Raw genomic sequence first — 24003 nt, forward strand, 5'->3', positions numbered from 1 at the left:
TCCAAAGACAGTTGATCATTGCTTACACACCTCAACAGAAAAATAGTGTTGCAGAGAGGCATAATCATACTATTACGGAAATGGTGTGATGCATGTTGAAGGATGCAAATCTTGCTCCTACATTCTGGACTGAAGCAATTCACTCAACAATGTATTTATTGAATCAAGCACCCACCAAAGTGCTTGAAAATATCACCTAAAGAAGCATGGACTGGAAGAAACCATCTGTAACACATTTCAAAGGATTTGGATGCATAGCTTATATGCATGTTCCCAAGGTACAAAGGACAAATTTTGATGATAAGTCTTTGAAATGCATTTTCCTTGGGTAAAGTTCAAATTCAAATGGATATGGATTTATGGATGCAATCACAAAGAAGTGTACATTAGCAGGGATGTTTTTGATGAGGAAATAGGATGTAACACTTCTTCCGCACCATCTTCTAGTTCTCAAACACCAAAAATCCTTGAATCTAAAAAATGAGGAACTTGATGAAAAAGCTGTATGTCCCCAAGTTAAGGATGCCCTATTTCTGCTCTAATTGAAGGGGAAAAAAGGGTTAGAGATACCTGTTACCTTGACAGAAACCCTGCAAGTTAGGAAACATATAATAACCATGTTTTATTAAATAGATCCATTAATTAGGAAACACCAATCATAGACATGTAAGAAATGACTTTAAGTACAGTCGGAAATTATGCTGAGAAATCAGACATAGAGAGCATAGAAGAGGGTGACTAGATAGGGTGCCCTAGAGACCCTCTACCCATACCATATGAGGTGGAGTACCCAGTGAGGTATTCTATCACCATTTTCCCTAATCATGCCATCCTTGTCCTATGCCTCATGATTTACACATCAATTCATTATAATAGAGAGTAGGAGGGCTGTCACAGTAGGGTGCCCTGGAAGTCCATCCTTCATAGGCCCAAAGGCAGCACCCTCTGTACCCCTTTGGCCTCATGGGACTCCCCAGTCTTATACCATGAGGTGGCATGCCTAGAAGGTGAACCCATCACCGTTTTCCTCTAACTGTAACTTCTCTTCCTCTATCATAATTAGTAATACTCAGAATACCAACAGTAATATCTCATAATTCAGATTTATTTTAGCAGGCATGAACATAATATACTGTTTAACAAGGATATCCAGAACAGCAGTATCCAATTAAAATATACAGAATATCAATAAATAATGAATATGCAGAAATATACAGATACCCTTATGCAGAAATGGTCATCAATAAGATGTATGTGTACAGGAAACGATACCACTGGAGTTCAACCCGATTCTGCTGAGAGAGATGTAGAAATCTGAATCTTATTATGTCTCCTTGGGCGCTGGAATGGTGTCTTATATCCTAACTCAAACGATGAGAGGTTGTTCTTCTTCTCAAGGGTTCGTGTCATTTGTGAGAAGACACCTTTCTTTGGTTCATTGCTGCCTCTTCATAATCTTATTAAATTAATTAACTAATTAGTCGGTTGACTAATCTAGGTGGATTAGTTTGATCCACTTAAACAACCTATTCCCTTCATTCCTTAATTGCTAAGCAAACCCAATATGGGTTAAGGCAATTGGTTATAGAGTCCAATATCATGAAATTGTGATGGCTTACCACGTAAGACAATTTCATCACCTGCTGCGATTGTGCTGATGAAGGCTATTAGTTCGGGAGCATGAGAAAAGCACAAGAAGAGGCTCTGTTTCCATAGTAGTAGTTTCCCCCTCTTTCACCACTTCCATCCTCGTCTCCTATGCACAAAAAGCTTCCTAAGTGGTACCAAAGCCACAATGAAGGATGCTAAAGATGACTCAATTACAAATACATCTTGCATTGGGCCCAAAACTTGGCACTTACGTGTGGAATTATTCAAGGTTCCTAAACATTAAATAATATTTCAATTTGGGCCGACTAATATATATATATATATATAATAAGCATTTGTTCATATTGCTGGCTGACCTGGTTGTGACCCTTGGTAGCGTATTTAAATGCAAATTAAATATTATATGTGCTAGCCAACCTGATTTGATAAGTTGTATTGTTTGATGAAGAGATGTCTCTTGGATGGTATAAAGAGAGGTATGTTGAGGCTCATTTGGGCATCCATCCATTGCAATATCTTGCAATATCATTCTGAGTTGTAAGAGCAGACATAAGCAGAAATAAACCATAAATAGAAATAGCATGAATTTATCTTTATTAACAGCGATTAGTTAATCATATCCACAATAGATAGGATTGATGTAAAAAGGAGCTTTTCTTGAGAATGAAAGAGGCTAAAACGATAATAAAAAATCTTCTTGATGGTGAAGAAGTGGGTGAGAGGGAAAGTTCAAAGGGGCTCTGCTAGGGTTTCGACGGAAGAGGCTGAAGCTGATGATGGGGATGGCGATGGTGATGGTCCCGACGTCTTCCTCTTCCGGTCTCCAGGTTGCAGTGGCTTCTTGCGGGTTGGAGTTGTTTTTGTGGGACCTGCGTCAATCCCTGTTTATGCCACTGCCTCAGCCTTCTTTGTTTGCGGTAAGGCGAAGTTCGTTTGGGTGGATGCAGGCGAAGATGTGGCGTTTGCAATGCTGGTCACTGCCTGTTTGGTGGTTGTGTTTGTGGTTCTGGTGTTGTCTCATGCTTGGGGCCTAAGCGTTGGGCTGAGTGGGTGTGATAGTCTTCGTTTCTCCTGTTTTCAGGGCCCTGTGTCTGTTGTTGGGGTTCCTGTTTGTCATGTCTTTGGGTTTGAGGCGTCCTTTCTTAGAAGCTGGGAAGGTGTTGTTGCAACCTTGGTCCACGCTTTTTTGGTGGATGTCTCTTGTGCTGATGGGCCCTTGCTTCTGAAGTTTGGGGTTGAAGGTAAATCCATTGCTTGTCTTGGAGGGATCTTCTATGTCATTTCCTTGGGGTTTGGTGGTGGACTCTGGGCGCTTTCCTGGTGCGGAATGGAGGTGGTGCAGGAAGGAGCTTCTGTTGCTAGGTTCCTTTTTGGATTTGTGGCCTCTCCTCTCTCTGTTCTTTTCTCTGGTTTCTAAGGGCTTTTTCTATGCTGGGTAACCCTCTTCTTGTGGTTGTGGGACTGCTTCTGTGGAACACTATGAGAGGAATTTTTGGGCTTCCGGACCTTTCCTATCCTTGTCTGTCTGAGGTGACCCTTTCTCCTATGGAGGTGGAGATTTGGTGGAAGGGATTGGTTTGGTTTCTGTTGGTTGTTGTGGACTTCGGGCTGTCACTTAGCCTTCTTTCTTGTTCTATTGAGGTGGACATCTTTCCTATTGAGGTGGGGAGATGGTTGGAAGAGGCTATCCGATTGCTCTTGCTGTTCAAGCTACTCGTGGATAGTGCCTGTTTTTTCTCTCATGGTTGTCTCTACTGGAAGGTTTGGGTTTCTCTTTTCCCTGTTTCCCAGCTTGTTTCAGGGCTTGGCTCTTTATTGCTGTCTTTTTGTTTGGCTCTCTTTTTTCAGATTTTGGGAGCCTTGAAATTCCCTTTGTCCGGCAGTGGGAACCCTATTTTTTTCTTAGGCAAGCTGGATGTTGGTAGTTTTCAAGGGCCCAGCCTGGCCTGTTGTTGTCCCTGTTTTTGGTTAAGGGCTGGTTTTGTGTTTGGTGACTTGATTTCTTTGTTTAAGGTTAAGGGATCCTGGGAAAACCCTTTGATGGTTTTGGGTGCTAGTTCAAAACCCAGATTCAAGGTTAGGGGAGCCTTTAAAAACCCTTGGTGTCCAGATTGGGTATGTATGGTCAATTATTGTAATCTGGAGTTTATGATGGAGGTTATGGGTGTCTAGATCCACCTATGGTTGCAATCACAGGTTAAGGATCCCCCTGTAAAACCCTTGTGTTTGTTCTCGGGGCTGATCCTTTCAGTCCTGGATCTCGTAGGCCTATTGGTTTTGTTTTAGCAGCATCGTTATGCATTAGTTGGAAGCTGAGGAGTCAGCTGTGCTGGTTTTTGGTTGTGGCTTTCTTTGTTAATATCTTTGAGCAGCCTGCTTTGTTGGGTTCTAGATCCCGGTAAAATTTATTGGGTTTCGGGTCCCTTCAAACCCTGTTGTATAGGGTTTCTGGTCCCCTTAAAACCTGTTTTCCTTTAATCAAAAACAACGATTAGTTAAGAAGTAGAAAAGAAATGTGAAAGGGCACCTCTTTTCAAGAGCCATGACTGCTGGAAAGGGCATAACCTTTCCTTCTTAATCAAAGAATATATATAGAAACACCCCATTGGAAGGAAAGGAGGGCAGAGGCCACAATCGATCATCCAGCAGAAGCACTCATATAGCAGAGACGATCAAACAAACAGCAGAAGCAATTCGGGGTTATCCCGTCATACATGAGCAGATCTGAAGCAATGAAGAATCAGACTCTAATAGTCAACCTGGGAGTAGATTTTTTTAGAGAAGATCTGAGTGTAAATTATAGCAGATTTCTGAAAGAGATTTAGGAGATTTATGTGCAGATTTGAAGATCATTATAGCAGACTTATGAGCAGATACATAGCAGACTTGTGAGCAATATTTAAGGATTATGGCAGTAATCAAACCAGATTTACATCTGCATCAGCAAATGCAATCATATCTACAGCAAGGTGATCTGTTATAATCTATTAGATTTATGTGGTGTGAAGAAGTAATATTGCTTTTATGTATGTATGTATGTATGTATGTATGTGTGTGTGTGTGTATGTATGTGTGTGTGTATGTATGTATGTGAATCTAAATATCCATACACTTATCGATCATGTGGAAGGAAGGGACTGCAAGGAGGGGGAATGGTAAAAGATTCCTGACTAGGTATGGTGCCTCCTAAAGACAGTTAAGGACCACGTGAGGCCAAGGACAATAAGGTCCTGACCTTGGGCCTAGGGTTAAGGGTCAAGGACACCCTATTGCAGCTCCCCTACTATCTCCACATTTATCAATTGCTCAGTTGCCAAATCGGAATCGGGTAGTCAGTACGGCAAAAAAAATTGGAGGTTTAGGTACGTTTGCACAAAAAAAGTCACATATATATATAGTTTAATAAACTCTATGTTAATATAGTATATAATATTATAGTTAATTATTAGACTATTTAAAATTAGATATTAAATTTAACATAAATATAAATGAAACTATTACACACGAGGAAGGATTATGATTGTCACCAATCGAATAGGATTTCCTGACCATACCACTTCAACTGGTCGTGCACTTACCACTGGCTTTCCCAAGCTTACCAAACAAGGAGGGTTTTCTGGCATTGCTTATTATGATTCCCGTCATTAGTTTTTTTCCAGACTTCATGAATATGGAGGGATCTATTATTCTGATTCCTACATTGAGTTTTGATTCATATATTTTATTAAATATAAAATAAATATAAACGAAATGCCGACAGTTAAAATGTGATATATTTTGATTCGCAGATCTCGTCTGAAACAAAACAAGGTTTTTTTTGTAGTGCAGACCGAGGTTACGTGGGAGTTAAAAGTGTTGTATAAGGTTTTCCAGAGGTCGGAAAGTCGCCAAATTTGGGACAAAAATTCCGAACGCTAAATGATTTTATCCCGATTCCATGTAGTGTCTGATTCAAAGATGTTTCGTACCCAGAATTGGCCAAGTTTTCTGCCGATTTGGCGACTTAGATCAACTATTGACGTGAATCAATTGTATGAGGAGGCGTTGACATGATGAGGGAACACTGTAAAGCCCTCACTAGGTACACCTCATGATGATGGTTAAAGACCACATGAGGCCACAGAAGATAAGGTCCTGCTGCTGGGCCTAGGGTAGAGGATACTTGGGGCACCTCATCATATCTCCCACCACAACCCTCGTTAAGGTTGAGCTTCCATGTAATCATTGAGATTTGTTGTGTAGATCGATATATATATATATATTGACCCTAGAATCATATGTATTTCATGAGTTATATCTATATTGTTGTCTAATCTGGTTGAAAATTTCCAAAACAAGCTTATCTCATCTTATTCTTGAGTGAAGATTATATCTCTAATGTAATGCCCCTACCCTAGTCGGACTTGTAAAACCCATTTGACCTTGATTGACTTCCTATGTGGCATTCTTGAATGGTAGGTTAACCATGGTGAAATGTGTAGTTTAGATAATATAAATAACTGTGCATACTTATTATTGTGCTTTTGCATCGATTCTCATGTAAATGTAATTGTTCCTAACCCTTGTGATAAATCTTGAGCTAAGGCCTTCATTGAATATGTATATGTATATGCATGCTTGTATGAATTCATGGGCGCAGGAGATTTCAGGTACAACACCGCTTAGGGCAAGGTTCATCTCCTTTGGGATTTGCAAGGTTGAGTATGCCTCTTTCATCTTTAGAATTCGGATTTGGTGGTCATATAACTCTCCTCTTGCCTTAGCCATGGTTAGGTGAGCATCGTGTGTGGATTCGTAGGGCTTGTTTTTCATTGGGATGCGTGTCGAGAGATTTGGAAGACTTCCTCGATTCGCGTGCCTTGCGCGAGGTAAGTGGAGTTTGTTATCCTAAGTATTAAATTCAATTTAATGAGTAGACGTACACATCAGTGATATAGAAATGTAAATAGGTAGCTTCTTCTATATGATTAATCATTAATTTAAAGAGATTTCTTTAATTATTATTGTAGCAAGCTTAAAGTAGTTAACTTGGGTTAATGTGTTCATTTACGCATTATTAGTTGAGAAAATTAGGGAAAATAGATTCTTTCATTTGATTAGTCATTTATTTAAAAGGTCGCTTTATTATGTTGTAGCGAGTTAATTTAATAGTTAATTTTAATAACTACGATTTTAATGAGTTATGCGTTTTAGAAAGGAAAGATTTAAAGTCATGTGGGAAATAGAAATAAATTAATTTACATTCGCATTTTGGAAGAGAAAGGGTAAATTATTATTATTTAAAAGAAATTATTTCCTTTTTACTTGTAAAGTTGATATAATATAAAAGTTTGGTTTTCAGAAAATTAAATTAATCAAAATGTAAAGTGTTGGCTAAAGTGATATGAAGAAATTTAAATTAGAGTTAAATAAGAAATGGAAGCTTTTTAAATTTAAAAGAAAAATGAATAAGAAGGATTGAATAGTGGTTTCCATTTTGATTTTCATTTATTTTATTTTAAAAATAAATGCCTAAATTCGAAATTGAAAATTAGGGCAAAATTAGGGTTTCTCATTTTAACCTAGTTTTGGAAACATTTTGGGGGTTCTCTCTTTTGGGGGATCTTTTTGGAAAAAAAAAAAAAAAAAGGGGAGATTGGGGGATTGGTTGGAAAAAAATGGAGTCTTAGAGCAGCAGATTGGGGAAGCTCTTCATCAAGATTCTTGCCCGGAATGCATTATGAGGTAGGATTCGAATCTACCTTTTTATTTCATGTGGGTTTTAAAAAAAAAGAGAGATATTATCCATGGATGTTTGGTTTGAAGGATAGATTCAGTTTTTCTTTACAAGTTTGGTTGTTTTTTTGAAACAAATTCTTATTCTTGATAGATTTGGTGGCTTAAAACTTGATGTGGAGATGTTTGTTCCATAATGGAGTTTTTGGGTAAATCTGGAAATTCATTTTATGACTGTAAAAATGGGGTATGGGGTTTTTACATTCCTTTTGTCATTCCTTTTGGTTTATTTTAAAATTTAAAAAAAAAAGGGAAAGAAAAAGAAAACGAAACTGGAAATGTATCAAAGAATGTATACAAAAAAAAAATAAACAAAAAAAAATATGTAATTTGGGGTAGGGTTTGGCGGGCGGATGAGCCGAAGCTCGGCTCGCGCCGCCGCCCCCTCCCCTGTTTCTTCCCCTCCCCCATGTCACGCAAGGGAACGCCACGGAGCCGCAGGGACCTGCAGCCACTAAGTGGCCGCAGGGGACCCTGCGTTCACAGTGGCCGCAGGGTAAAACCTGCGACCACAGTGGCCGCAGGGAAACCCTGTGTGCACAGTGGCCGCAGGGGGGATTCCCTGTGCCACCGCAACGCCCCTTCCCTTTATAATATTTTAAGTTTTTTTTATTATTATTTTATTTTAGTTTTAAATTTTTTTGTATATATTAAACAAAAAAAATACAATGCAATAAAATATACTTTGAGTAATATTTGTGTTATTAAAAAAAAAAGGGAGTTGGGATTTTATTTTAGAAGTATAATGTTTTTTTTTTTAAAACAAAAAAAAAAGGGAATAAATGCTTATATTATAATACATGCTAAAATAGATAGCATCTATTTAGCAAATATCATTAATTACATATATGTATTTTTGGGCTTTAATACAGCAATGACTTTCACTGTGGTTTTAAATCGAATGATAATTGGTTATATGATAATGAGTAAATTGATTGGAGGTAATGGTCTTTAATTTTTAAATGTAGGCAATACAGACTTAATTTAGCCTGGAAATGATTTTTCCATTTCTTCATTTACTCTTAATGTATCTTGTTCTTATAGTAGAAAGGGTTGTTTTTGTGTCGTTAGAAAAGGGGCTAGACTATTGTTGTAAACCAATTTGTCATTAGTGCTTATCTAAGTGTTAATTAATCTATTTAGACGTTTATGCCAACTTGAGAAAATGTTGTAATTACCCGTTAACGCTTGAGCATGGCTTATTATTTTGGAAATTTGATGCATCTGTTATAATAGCACGGCCTAGATAGGTATGTTGGGTCCCCGTCATCTGATTGCTTTTGTCTGACCAACGTCGGTCAAGTCTCCATTTAGGGTACCACCAGTTAAGAAATCTTTGTTGCTTTTGCTTTGATGTATTGGAGGATCCGCTTCAAAAGGGATTATTATGTGAATTCCGACCGGGGTGTCTGTTGTATATTGATTGTATTCGCCTAAGTGGCAAGATGTAAAAGACTTATAAATTTTGTATTCCTAACGATATAATACCAAAGGGGTCTTGCAGTTGAGCAGACCCGGAGATGTAGCCCTTTAGGGGTGAACTCCGAGATCATACCTGTGTTTTGCGATGTTTCAGTTTCCTTTATTTTATGCTTTAGATTATCATGGATGGTCGTATTCTTGCATAAGTGTATGGTGGAAATTTAATGAATTCAAATCTAAGTGCATAACATTATTCATCTGGATAAATGTAGTTATTTAGGTTCATAAAACATTGTAAATTATGATGATGGCAAAGTATTTAAAATATTGTAATTAAAGTTGTGGAAAAAAAAGTATTTTGATAAGGTTAATTAAACGTAGTAATAGTGGAAAGAATCTTGCTAGGTTACATCATTGGATTAACTTGTTATTAAGCATGTGAATTGATCAAATGAGTATGGGAAAACAAAGATAGAATTAACGTTATAATTTCTAAGTTGGATTCTAAAGGATGATCAACACATAGGTAATTACTTTTATCTTCTTAAATGAGCAACGCAATGTTAATTATATTTCACTATATTGGATGAATATATATTTAGTTATTTATGTTGTAATTATAACCAATAACCCTCACCAGATTAATTTGATAATTGTGTGGACTCAACTAGATATCCATATCATAACCCTTATAAAAAAAGAATCCCTCATGATTGCTAAAATTGAACTAAAATGGAAAATAATTGATTAGTTGTTTATACATTAAATCTTAGTAAAAGTATCTCTCTCATATTAACTTCATTTAACAAAAAAAAAGAGTGATATGCAATAAGATAATTGTATTTTAATCCTAATAGAAGAACGTCACTATGATATTATTATTCAAATCTTGAAATGATGAATTTCATCTAGCTAACGATATTTTAACTTAAAGGATGCTCTCGTGTGCCCTAATGCATATCCACCTTAATGAAATTAGTCCATTTTATTGCATTATCAAAACTTCAAATGAATTCTATGGCTACTCACATTTTACCTTTCATAAAAAAAAACTACAACTCATTAGTTGGCTATGCATGAAATCAAATGAAGGGATCTCGCTCTATTAATTGTAGTTAACCCTTAATGAATGAATCTCGTCTGATTGACCATACTTTTAATATTAAAGGATGAAATCGATTGAGAATGGATACCCTAAACCCAATGAATGTACTTCATTATATTAAACGCTTGGAACCTATTTGGAGGCCTCTAAATGTAATTATGCATAAAGTGAAATGAATAAATAACCACCCAAAGTAATTGAACGCTTCCTAAAGTAATTGAACGCTTCCTAACCACCCAAAGTAATTGAACGCTTCCTAAAGTTATAAGATGTCAAACCATTGAACACATATATAATCAAGATCTATGCATTATCTCGTAATTAAGATATCCAGTTTAATGGATCTAATGACGCAAGTTGAGTTAGGTGTAAGGTTATGTAATCGCGTTGGGAAACCTCTTAGGATCATTTAGCCTTCCGCTGTGTTATCTAGTTAGAGATAACTTTGAGATAAGTTCAATCTATCTTAATATTGTAATTTTTCATTAACGCTCTTAATTATTATTTTTAAAAAAAAAATATTTACACTCTATTGAGTGTTTTTAACTTAAACCCTTAGGGGTTTCCTGGCGGGGCATTACATCTAACTATGTATTGCCCTTGTTTCATTCTGGATTTGTGAATTTAGGGCAAAGTATAAGGTGATCCCAAAAGGGCACATTACAATGTTTTAACTTTTATTCGAATAAAACAATACCCCAGCATATAAACATGTTAAATAGTATTATTAAATTTTAGTGATTTTAATTTAAAAAATTTAATGAAGTATTTTTAAACCTAATATAGTATTTCAAATTTAATATATAATTATGAACTGAATTCTTATGTTTAGGCTAAATTATGTATGTATTTATGAATCCTTGTGTAATTAAATATTGTTGTGTATATAATCCTTGTGTAATTAAATATTCTTCACCTTATAATTTTTAATATCGAGACTCAACAAAACCTCAGCAAATCGAGACTATACAGTGCACACAGATTGCAGAGTGTATGAAAATATTAACTTTAGGGTGTGCGATACACGTAATTGGCATAAACACCAGCAGCAGAGATAGAGACACGGGTTGCAGTAGATGTTGACTGAGCAAAGGCATCAGTTATTTTAGTTGCACCCCCAGCAGTTGTGGTTTAACCAGTCAATATGCCAGCAAAGGCAAGGCTAGTAGCGATTTAGGGTGCGTGATATCTATTAAGGCAAGGTGGAAGTTCTCCCAGCTGCGTTTTTTACTTCAGGTGCAGTGCTTTTCCTTTATGTGCCCCATTTTTTTTTGTTTTGTTTGCATTCTACCCTAAAAACTTTGCGGGGGACAGCAAAACTTATGGTGGGAGACATTAGAGACGTTGGGAGACATCCATATCAAGCACCATGTGAACCCTGCAGTCTCCAAAGACATTTCGGAGACGGGAGACAGAGACGCGTCTCGGTACCGAGGACATGTCCCAAGGGTCCAAAGACGCATGTCCCGGTAACTATGGTTTGCTCCCTACCTGAAAGTGGTTACGCTAAACTGGGTTGAAAAAAGCATGCAATAATATGTCCAGGCACTGCAACCCCATTTATGCCTCAAGATTGAGTGATCCACTATAAAACTTCACTGATAATCCTAACAGAAAAAAAATCCAGAACTGATACTCAAAATTGTGGACAAGACTATTGGAAACAGATACAGCTAAAATAAAAAATGGAAGAAAATTGGTGTAGTCCTATAAAAATAAAATTGGTGTACAAAATGGCAATTACAAGTTTCATAGAAGTAAATAAAAATGCCTCCCTTCCCCCAGGAAATAGCATTGGAAATGCAATCTGCCTCCCGAAATTTTCTGGAAACAAGTATCTGGCATCCAGGAAATCATTTTGGAGGTTTGTAGTCAAACAGATTGAACCAACTGGTCGCTCAGCAAGCCTCTAATTTCAAGGCCAAGCACAACTTTCAGTGCAAAGATAAGTTTGTACTACTTTTATTTAGTTGACTTCTTGTATGTCAATATTTGTTATCAGCACTTTATCATCGACTTTTAGGTTGCAGCAAACATGCCATGTTTTACTTCTATGGTGGATCTAATATTGAAATGTGCCTAAACTAATCACATTACAATTGTGGCACAATTCAGGCAAAGTTTTTGCAATGTACTATTTCCTGAAAATTGAGTGATCTTTTAAACAAGATGAAAAAGTACTTGCCTTAAAAGAAGGACACTATGAAAAAGATATCTAATATGAGAAAAAAACTAAGAGCTTGAATATACCCTAAAATAGAATTTTCTGCTTATTGCTGCTAATTTTACTTCCTAAAAAAGATATGAAGGAGAACAGATAAAAAATACTTTCAACCAATGATAGTTATAAAGTATAGATTAAATGTATGTAATAATTGACTAGCTGATGGTCCATGGGCTTCAAAGTACTTTAACATCAACTATAATTCTGCTGCACAAAACTGAAAAATATATTCAGAAAGGAAACAAGTAATCTCACCAGTGACCTGTGTTAAAAATGAATATATCATAGTAGTTTGTGACATTGATCCAGTCGTCTGCAGGAATGTCTACATCAACTCTGTTAATTCCTTTAACTCCAGGTTTGACTGAATGTATTTTTGCACTTACAGGCTGCCACCTTTAAATAATCAGTAATATTCCAGTAAGCATGAAGTTAACAATATTGCCTAAAGTCTGAACAAATCTTTTTGAAAAGCAACTCAAAAAACAGGTACAATAAAAAATATTTCTATGGACTTGCTATAAAAACAAAGACCAAAGTTTCTTCATCTCTTTCCTCTGGGCTATAATATACAATATTTTATTCTGTCCTTGTTTGTATAATTTAAATTTCACCGCAATTATCATACTTCAATCTAAATTTCATTTCAGGGAGAAATGCCAGCTTTAAAAGTCTATCCAATTGAACAAAATATAGCAATCATAACAAGGATTCGAATAAGTTCATATATAATTATAATGCAAAGATGCATAAAGACTTTCCCCCTACTTCTCCCAACCCATTTACAGGTTAATACAAAGTAAATATCCATTCCTCAGTTTTTGAGCTCAAAAAAGACTCCCAAATTAATCCAGATTCAAAACCTAATCTAATGCTACTATGTTTAGGAGACACCTGCAGCATCACATAAACTGCATAGTGCATAGACATGTCTACATCTGAATCAAATATTGCATCACGCATTGCATGACAATAACAGACCTCTTTAAGCAATAGCTAATAATTACAGTTATAAGCTTCCTCTTCTAATTCATTTTCCATTCCACAGACAGTTTCATACTTTTTCAAATACAATATTTCTGGGAAGCACCCCACTGGAGCTGATAGCAACTATGTTCCACAGTGCTTAAGGGACAGGGACGGGGATGGCAGAGGACAGCAGTCAGGGTGGTGGGGAGGGCAATTTTTTGGGGATGGCTGGGGGACAGCAGTGTGTAGAATCATAGATATATATGTTTATCAATTTCTAAAATTCAACATATCCTATAGGGATACTCAAATTTTTACAAATTAAGCAATATACATCATCAAAATTAAGTTTAGACATTCAGAAAAATGCATCAAATTCGATTTTAAAATTAAATCAAAAGATTCAAAAGTTAGTTAATATATAAATCAAAGTTTAAAAGGAACAAGCTAATATAATAAACTTAATATGTTATTTTAAACTGTAAAACTAAAAAGTTAAAAACCTAAAACAATCAAACACAATTAATAAAATTAGAAAATAACATAGCCAAACACCTCTTCCTCTCCATTGTTGTTGCCACCAGAATCGGCAAAATATTCAACTCCAACCCTTGCAGTCACTAGCACAGGCACTGCAGAAAGATATCCTTGCCACTCAACATTCCATCACCGGAGGAGGCAACAGTGACTCCCAACCAAAGGCACTAACCCTAACTGATGCAATAACCACAGAGGAAGCAATTGCAAGCTCAGATTCAAATTTGTTAGAATAATATTTTATATTATTAGTGTTAATGGTTGATAATGTAACTGACTGTTAGACATCTTAAATGTCTACAGTAACAGGTAGTTAGAAGTAGGTAACTTCTTTAATAGCTAAGATATTTTGTAATTCCTATAAATGTATCTCTTCCTTCAGTTAATAAACGAAGATATTTTACCAGTGAATCTGATTTTCACATGGTATCAGAGCATAGGTAAAGTAATTTTTCGAAAATTCTGTTTAGTATAATATTTTCGAAATTTTTCACAAACGCGCCTAGGGTTTTCCGGTGCCTATGCGTCCGTTATATTTCTGTTGCTTAGAAATCGTGATTGTTTTTTGCTGAGTTCTTGGGCAGCTAGGACGACGTCTCTGCATTTCGCGCAGCCTACGCGACTGTAAAAACGAGATTTTTTTTCAAGTCTGATTTTCTTTTTTCGTGTTTTTTTTTTGTGGCCTTCGCATTTTGTCTACCCGCGCGATTTTTCGCGGCCTCCTGTGACGCGATTTTCTGATATTCGCACCGTTTTCTGTCCACCTGCAAAAATCGCGATTTTTTTAACCTATGAAAATCGTTTTTTTAACCCGACTCGGATGGGGCAATTTTCAAAAAACTATCACCTGGGTTTTTCGTAAGCTTTTATGGGTACTTGTCCGTTTTTCTGGGTCTGCAGATTTTTTTTCACCTAGGGTTTCCACATTTTCGGCTAAGGTTTTGACCCTCTATTTCAAATCGAAATTTTTTTTCAGTTGCAGAATCTTTGTGGGTTTTTCAAAATCTGAACTGGGTGGTTGTCGGATTTTTCTGGGTGAATCGTTTTTTGTGCCTTGGTTTTTGAGCCCGTGTATTTGACCCTTCAGTCGAAAAATAATTCTGATTACAGATTCCTTGTGGGTTTTTCGAGTACCTCTTCTAGGACTTCGTCGGATTTTTCTGGGTCTTCCAGAAAATTTTTGCTTCGAAAACTGTGCTAGGGTTTCAGTTTCTGCCTTCGAATCTGACTTGCAGAATTTTTAAGAACCCTCTGTTTTCATCTTCTGGTTTTTGTACCTTCACCAGTTCGACCTTGGGGTATGTGATGGCATCGCTGATGAATATTATGTTCGAAAGCAGCCAAAAGTTCAATGGCCGCAACTACAACACCTAGAAGCAAGTATGATGACGATTTTTTAGTACCGATGTCTTGATGCAGTTGTTCTAGGCATGTCTCCACGTCCAGACACTACCGAAAAAGATCAGGATAAATGGGATGAGCGCAACGCGAAGTAGTCATGCTCATCAAACTCTCTGTCACCGATGAGCAGCTACCTCAAGTACCATCCGACAAAACTGCAAAGGAGATATGGGATCATTTGAAGAGTCTCCATGAAACCTCTGGCAAGAGCAGAGCATTCTTTCTGAAGAACATGCTCTTCTCGATTATGATGGACGAAAGGACACCTCTGCAGGATCACTTGACCAAGATCAAGGACATTTGTGACCAACTTGAGGCGATTGGTCGCACAATGGAGGAAGAGGACATGGTCGTCATCACACTGAAAAGTTTACCCAAATCTTATGAGCATTTCATCGAAACGCTGAATATCACTTCCACTGATGTCGATTTGAAGTTTTCTGATCTTTGTAACAAGCTTTTACAACAAGATTGGTGGCGCCAACAGTTTGGAAGCAGTACCAGTTCCACCTCCACCGAGCAAGCATTCTTTGCCAAATCTTCTGCGAAGAATAAAGGGAAGGCTCCATCTTCTCAGTCAAAAGGCCCTGGTTCTTCTCAGGATAGCAAGAAGAAGAAGAACGTTCAGTGCAATTATTGTCATAAGTTTGGTCACATGAAGGCCGAGTGTCGAATTCGTTTGGCTTCTGAACAAAAGAAGCAAGGAGGGTCTCAACAGAAAGCAAATGTCGCCGAACACTCTGAGCAGAAAGAATCTGCTTTCTATGCTTTTATGGCCAAGAGAACAGCAGATCCAGTACACTCTTCTATCTGGTGTATTGATTCAGGAGCTTCACAGCACTTTACTCATCGTCGAGATTGGTTCACGAAATTTGAACCATTCTCAGATTCAGTAATCTTCGGAGGAGGAGAAGAGTACACATTTGTTGGTAAGGGCATTGTCCAAATTCACTCAGAAGGTAGAAATTTAATTTTTCTTGATGTCTACTATGTTCCAGGCATGGAACATAATCTCCTCTCCGTCAATCAAATCATGAGGCATTCTCCTCAATTAGATGTTATCTTTAGTTTGTCCATTTGCAGCATTGTTGATAAGGAGACTCTTACTACAATCGCTATGGGACTTGAGGATCATGGTTTGTATAGACTTGCTGATTCCGGCGATTCTCAGGAGCATGCTTTGGTTGCTAGGAGTACATCCATCAAAACACTTTGGCATCAACGTTATGGGCACTTAAAAGTGCACTATCTCTCTCAGTTATAGCGGTAGGGTTTGGTTGCTGGTCTACCTGAGATCCAACCTCAAAATCATGGAGTTTGTGGAGCCTATCAAGCTGGGAAGCAGCATCGGACATCATTCTCGGATTGTGATTCTTGGCGAGCCTCTAAGGTCCTTCAGTTGGTTCACGCTGATGTATGTGGGCCAATGAACACTCCATTTGTTACTGGTTGCAGGTACTTCTTGTTATTTGTTGAGGATTTTAGTCGTAAAATGTGGGTGTATTTTCTGAAAAATAAATCAGATGTGTTCAGTACATTTCAGCAGTTTAAGGCCTTAGTTGAGAAAGAATCCGGTTCTCAGATTGTCACTCTAAGGTCAGATAATGGGGGGGAGTTTTGTTCCAATGACTTCTCTACATTTTGCGCTACACATGGCATTAAACGCCAACTCACCACAACATACACCCCTTAGCAGAATGGTGTCGTTGAACGTAGAAATTGCACCATTACTGAAATGGCTCGTTCTATGATAGAGCATCGCAATGTTCCTACGAAATACTGGGCCGAAGCAGTTTACACTGCAGTCTACCTCCTAAATCGATCACCCACCCATGCCGCCAACAAGATGACTCCTGAAGAAGCCTGGTCAAGACGCAAGCCTAAAGTGGGCCATTTGAAAGTCTTTGGTTCTACGGCTCATGTATGGATTCCAAACGCCAAGCGTGCTAAGCTGGATTCGAAGAGCCAAACACTTATGTTAACTAGTTACAGCGACAATCACAAGGCCTACAGGTTGATTGATGTGGAGATAGATCGTCTCATTTTCAGGCGTGGTGTTGTGGTTGATGAGACTACTGATCCATTTATGCCTTCTACTACTCCTAGTCCTGTGACTCCGTCTATGAAGACTCCTGATGTTGGTGTTCGTCTTCCTCTTGGTTCCCACGATGGGAGAGCTTCAAAGCATTCTGACTCTGAAGATGAGGAATCTACCGATCCAGCACCACTTGATTTGTCACAGGATTTGAATCCAGATAACTTTGTTCCGGAAACTCCAAGGGATGTTGTTCCTCCAATGCCAGATGTTGGTACTTCTACCCTCAGGCCTAACTGGTGGGCCAAAACTATAGGAGGTCTTCATGATGATGAACTTCTTGAGGATAGATCAGTTCACCGCAAGAGAAAGCAGCAGAATACAGTCAACTTTGCACTTATGGCCAACATCCACAGCATCCATGAGCCCCAGATATATTTTGAGGCTAAAGGCATTCCTAAGTGGGAAAAGGCTATGGAGACAAAATACCATAGTCTTCTAAAGAATAACACTTGGGTTCTTTTTGATTTGCCTCCTGGAAAGAAACCTATCAACTGTAAATGGGTTTACAAAGTCAAGTATCATGCAGAGATGGTACTTTAGATAAGTATAAGGCCAAATTGGTTGCTCGGGGCTTTACACAGCGGGAGGGCATTGACTACAAGGAGACTTTTGCTCCTATTGCCAAGATGAGTACCATTAGTCTTCTTCTCGCCATTGCAGCTCAGTTTGGATGGAAACTTCACCAGATGGATGTTAAGAGTGCATTCCTCAACGATGAGTTGCAAGAAGAAGTTTATATGACTCAACCTCTTGGCTTCAAGGTTCATGGTAAGGAACATCAGGTTTGCAGATTGGTAAAAGCCCTCTATGGCCTGAGGCAAGCCCCTCAGGCTTGGTACTTCAAGATTGATTAGTATTTGGTTGAACATGGTTTTCAGTGCAGTTCCTCTAACACTAATCTGTACGTCAAACTTTCCGGTGATGAGATCCTTTTTCTTGTTGTCTATGCGGATGACTTGATCATTACTGGAAATTCAACACAATTGATTGCCGCAATCAAAAGGGACTTGTGTCAAGCTTTTGACATGACAGATTTGGGGCTTCTCCATTATTGCTTAGGTGTCGAAGTGTGGCAGACTGGTGACAGTATTTTTATTTCACAATCCAAGTATGCCCACAGTTTGCTAGATAAGTTTCGAATGCAAGATTGTAAACCTGCTTCCACACCTATGGAAAAAGGGCTGAAGTTATCAGCCAAGTCTTATTCACCTGCAATAGATGAAACCGAATTCAGGCAACTGGTAGGCAGCCTCATCTACCTCACTACCACTAGACCTGACATTTGTTTTGCTGTCAGCTACATCTCTCACTTCATGACAGCCCCAAAAGTTGATCATTGGATTGCAGCGAAGCGAGTACTGCGATGTGCGAAAAGCACTTCAGACTATGGCATTCTGTATGGCAGGTCCAATGAATCCAAAGCTGATTGGTTATACTGACTCAAATTGGGTAGGATCAGTGGATGACAAAAAATCCACTTTTGGGTACGTATTCAGTTTGGGTACTGGTGTCGTCACTTGGAGCAGCAAGAAGCAACAGGTCGTGGCTCTTTCCTCGACTGAAGCTGAATACCGGGGAACAGTCAAGGCCGCATGTGAGGCAGTTTGGCTCCGAAGGATGCCTTCTGACATGCAGATACCGCAAGCAGGTCCTTCTCCTTGAATATTGATAATCAAGGGGTGCTCAAACTGGCCAAAAAACCATTCTTCCATGAACATACCAAGCATGACGAACTTCATTGTCACTACATCCGCAACCTAGTAGAAGACGGATTAGTTCAGTTGCAGTATGTTCCGACAGCGGATCAGACTGCGGATATTCTCACCAAGTCTCTGAGTCCGGATAAATTTGTAAAATTCAGGGGGCAACTTGGTGTTTTTAATAGATTGACCATTAAGGGAGGGTGTTAGAATAATATTTTATATTATTAGTGTTAATGGTCAATAATGTAACTGACTGTTAGACATCTTAAATGTCTACAATAACAGGTAGTTAGAAGTAGGTAACTTCTTTAATAGCTAAGATATTTTGTAATTCCAATAAATGTATCTCTTCCCTCAGTTAATAAACGAAGATATTTTACCAGTGAATCTGATTTTCACAAAATTCTCATCAATGTTGTCCTCACTGGCCATTACAAACCCTAATGTTGTCTCCCCATTTTAAGCAAAGGCATTTCAAAGCAGCAACAGATTTTGTTTTATTTTTTAACAGCAGCAAAAAACAAATCTGCTGTTTGGGATGCCGGGACATTTCCTAAGACAGTTGAGGGACATCTCAAATGTCCCTGGCCATCCTGGGGACAGCCAAATGTCCCAATAGCATTCCTCTTTTCTGAATGACGTCCCGAGGACATTTCCAAAATTATCTGAAGATTGGGGACAGCAAGGAACATCCCTGCTGTCCCAACATACCATAAATGCCCGTGAGGATGGGGACAGGGGTTTCAAAGGGCAGGGATGGGTTAGTGTGTAACATAGGATAGGACAGAAAAAGCTACTATTAAAAACAATCCATCAGAAATCTACGAAATGGTGCCATCCTTAATGTAAAAATGAATTATTGTCAAGATCAAATCAGCCAAAAGTTGATTCATTTATTAAACCTTTGCAGAATGATGGTCCACAAAAGAATAATGAATGTCAACAAGATAAAAAAGCAACTCTCCTAACCTACATTGTGAAAAAGGATTCACAATATTACTAAAAAAATACATTAATTGTGCACACAAATTGAGTGATGAACAAAACCTACTTCAGCATTACTAGGTCCAGAACTATATATGCCCCAACAATAAGATAAATAGAGACTGTATTTGCTTCAATAATTTCTAAAATATTAGAAATCTAATGATCTAGGGAAATTAAGAGCGGAAATTGAAATATGTTAACATGCATAACTGACAGAGAAGATCAACAGGCCTAAAGCAGATGGTCAAGAATAAAATCCCAAAGTTTACCCCAAAAGAAAAGTAACTCCATGTACAAGTAAAAAGAAAATAATGAAATAAATCAAGTACAGAGATGAAAACATCACAGAAGGAATACAAAGAATATCCACCAATAGTGATGTAAAAAGCCAATAACACAGTATCACTTACAGAAGGAATAAGAAATTCTTGAACATGATCATTACTAGAAGTAAGAAATGTGAAGTTAACACTAAAAGCAGAAAATGTATATACAGAATAGCCTGAAATGAAAGGATCCTGAGATGTAATCCTCGGCAACATCAATATATTCCAACCAATCGCTAATGAGGAAACCAACAAGGAAGAGTTCCTTACATCAAAACCTAAAAAACTACAAGCGTAGATGAAGAAACTAACATGTATATAACCCAAAATCCTGTCCCGAGATTTTTGATGGGCAAGACTAGCTCTTTTGTTTCCTGGGCAAGATATAAATGAGCTTTGGAATAGTGTGTGAACAGCGTAACTTGAAATTCAAGGCCTCTAGGCCTGTGATTACCATATGATAACTGTTGTAACTCAAATTGCACCCGTAATGCACAAGCTGAAAGCTCAAGCAACTTGGTGACACATGGGATAATTCTCAGGCTTGTGGGTTGCCTATAGTGAGAATTAACCTCCAGATGAAGGGCTGGTTCCCTGTGAATAACTCTAAATCTTTACCAAGAAAAGGGATAGGAAAACTTAAAATGAAACTAGAAAGACTTTGCAAATGCTAAACCAAAGTGAAGCATCAATAAGATATCTCAAAATGACAGAAATACACTCCTAAAAACACCAATCTGCACAAATAGATTTCTGGTTCACAGCACATAAATATTTCATGCAAAGGATTTAAACTTCAAGAAATTGAAAGGAAAGAAAACTTTCACAATCAACCAAATGAACCAACTCATCACAATGCACATAGTCAAGGTAGCTAATGAAAATAGACAAAGGCTCTTGATACAACTAGAACAAACAAGGATATTTCCCTCTGATCTTATGGTAAATTAGGCATCCACAAAAAATGTGTTCTATCCTCTATATATTCTATACGGAGCAAAACCTTAAGATCAATTCCTGGTGCTGAATTTGATGATCTACCATTATTCTCAACCGACAGAAATGCCTCCACAATTGACCAAGAGGCAAGCAAACTCACATAACTGATGGCAATTAAGATAATCTCATTAAATATACCATTGATTAGAAATCTGGTGAAAATATTGAGAATAGAATGCCAACTTTGGCCATAAAGATGTGGTCCAAAGATCTGAATGAATTTCCTAGAGATTTTATTCTTAATTGTTGTATTCTTTGGGTCAGGTCCAATGGAGAGAATATGCTTATACTCCTATTTTACCTTAAGGAAAAGGGACATCAATCGTATTTGGGAGGGAAATTGAAGAATTAGAAAGGTGAAGCTGGCACTTTCCAGTGCCCATCAGGAAATTTTAGAATATATTTTTGCTATATGGCAACTTCTATACAGTGCAACTTTTCTGAAAATTTCTCTTTAACATATATAGTTGTACTTATAGATTTATACTCCTGAAAGATTCTAGCAGAGGAGAAACTTTCACCTAAAAATTCAAGAAAGTTCGGGTGATCACTTCATGGGAAAATTATGTTAGTAGAAAATGACCAGAAGTATATAAAGAAATATCAGACGAAGAAGAAGAAAGAGAGAAAGACATTATGTTGATGTCTCCTAGTAACTAAAGTAGGTCACTATTGGCCCAACACATACATAGTGAGGTAGGTTCTACACTCGGTTACTCTGCCAGATGAGAGAGTGCCGACTACATCAAGTCGGTAGAGGCAGCTCAACCATCGATCGGGTTCGTTCACATCAAATCATCTGGTCCCATGCCTACAGAAGTTAATGTTCAATGCTAATTCCATAGTAGAGACAGGATTAATCAAACATAGAGCGCTCAATCAACAGGAGTTTACCAGATTAATGTAAGGAAATCAAGGGCATCTAGGTCCTATAGAAAAGAACCCTCAGAGCTGAAGAAGTGCTTGATGAAAAATAAATCACTAGCCATTGAGAGCATAACACAGAGGTAAACCCCAGGGAGATTCCTCTGATCAAACCTACATACCTAATAAGCATGCAAACTAAATTACCCAAAGATCTTCCGAGGAATGTTTAATTTAAAATATACATATGAATGTACACTGGTGGGCAAGAATGGCCGATGAGAAATAAAAAAAAGTACATAGCAAAAAAATGTAAATGAGGGAAAAATGCATTTTCAATTAATTACCGCGAAAAACAAAGTGTTACATACGACAAGATCAAAAGTTCTGAAAACACGATTGCAATAAGATCGTCAAGCAACAGATGCAATGCTTGAAAACCTAAAGCAACGGCTAGCAATCACTCTCGTCAAATTATAAAACCAAGAAAAGATAAGGTAGTGGACTTACTCATATCTAGCAAGAAGAACAGCTCGATGATACCCAACAGTAGCATTGTATTTTGGGAAATAAGCCCCCTTCCAGGCACCCTTCCTTTTCCATTTCCTGACTCCTTCATCTGCTGTTCGAAGAATACAAAGAAACGACACCAGAAAATTCTCATTGAGCGAATCCCCAATGAATCCAATCTTCATATTCCTAACGGAGCTCAGAAACAAATGTGGACTAATCTGAGATAATTCACAGCTTTTGGGAACCCACTTCCAACCAAAGATGTTATCCATACTGGGTCTTTTGTTTTTGATACAGTTCCAGGCATTTCTCTGAAATGGGCAACCTTCATCATACAAATATTTTCTCCTGCCATCATAAATCCAGGTGCCTTCTTCATATTTACAGAAATTGGGCGTTTTAATACATGATTTGTTGACATTATCAAGTGCGATCAAATGACCATGCGATGCATGGATAAGCAAGGGGAAAGAGGCATAAAAAGAAGGGTGTGCGAATATGAAGAGAAGAATCAGGCAGCAAACAAGGATTAAGGAGAAGGAAGATATAGTCACAAATGATGAATGTGACTGTAAATGCTTGGAACGTGCAGAAACCATGGCATCCAAGTAGAGAGACTCACTCACAATTTAACAACATCAAAAATTTAATCTGTGTTCGGGTTTTCTTAAATAAATGCGGCCACGCACTTCGGATCGCACTTTCACCTCCATTAGTGCCTACACTCTCTCTTCTGACACGGTGAAAATCTCGCAACATACTCCTTTGCCTTTCTTTTGAGTAGCGGGCTTACTTGGATTCTATGTATTAACTAGAGCCTTACTTATGTGTGTTCTTGAGACGTTGGGAAAATTTTATTTTTTATTTTTTATTTATTTTTTATTTTTATTTTTTAATCAGATTTGAGCTAAGTATCATTATAGTGTCTACATTATGGACTTTGTCATTTTTGTGCGGTCTAAGGTAATCTTGCATTAAGCGGTTGGTAAAAGGGGCATGGAATCTGCAAAGGCCCAACAAAGTGGGAGTCAGGGGTGTTGTTTGTAGGCCAAGCAAGGGTGGGCTCCAAAGGGAGTGTAACAGAGATCATGTGGACCAACCGATGGGTGGACTTCAAGACAATGCGTGAGAGAAACAAGGTAAGTCCCTATCGCCTCTACCCCTCAATAGTGGATTTTGTCAGCATTCGGGTTCTTTTTTTATGTTTTTTTCCAAAAACGCTTCAAACTCTGGCAACCACAATGCAAAACAAAACCCTTGTAACAATAAAACAAACTCAATCAACCATGGTTTGTGGGTTTTCCAATGGCAACACTAAACCTCAATGGTGTATTTTGTCAGCATTCAGGTTCTTTTTTTATGTTTTTTTTTTCAAAAACGCTTCAAACTCTGGCAACCATAATGCGAAACAAAACCCTTGTAACGATAAAACAAACTCAAGCAACCATGGTTTGTGGGTTTTCCAATGG

General features: G+C 37.8%; 1 protein-coding gene across 1 annotated transcript in view; it reads right to left on the reverse strand.

Annotated features, from left to right (window-relative positions):
* LOC131040526 (protein trichome birefringence-like 12) overlaps nucleotides 1-23314 on the reverse strand; it is a 35512-nt gene extending 12198 nt beyond the window's left edge. The window contains exons 1-2 of the mRNA XM_057973473.1: nucleotides 22532-23314; nucleotides 12393-12533 (exon numbers count right to left, since the gene is read on the reverse strand). Of these exons, the coding sequence (XP_057829456.1) occupies nucleotides 12393-12533; nucleotides 22532-23133 (743 nt within the window). The 5' untranslated portion in view covers nucleotides 23134-23314. The remainder of the gene's footprint in view (nucleotides 1-12392; nucleotides 12534-22531) is intronic.
* Between the last annotated feature and the right edge of the window lie 689 nt (nucleotides 23315-24003).

This window comes from Cryptomeria japonica, chromosome 6, assembly GCF_030272615.1.
Source record: "Cryptomeria japonica chromosome 6, Sugi_1.0, whole genome shotgun sequence".
NCBI lineage: Eukaryota > Viridiplantae > Streptophyta > Pinopsida > Cupressales > Cupressaceae > Cryptomeria > Cryptomeria japonica.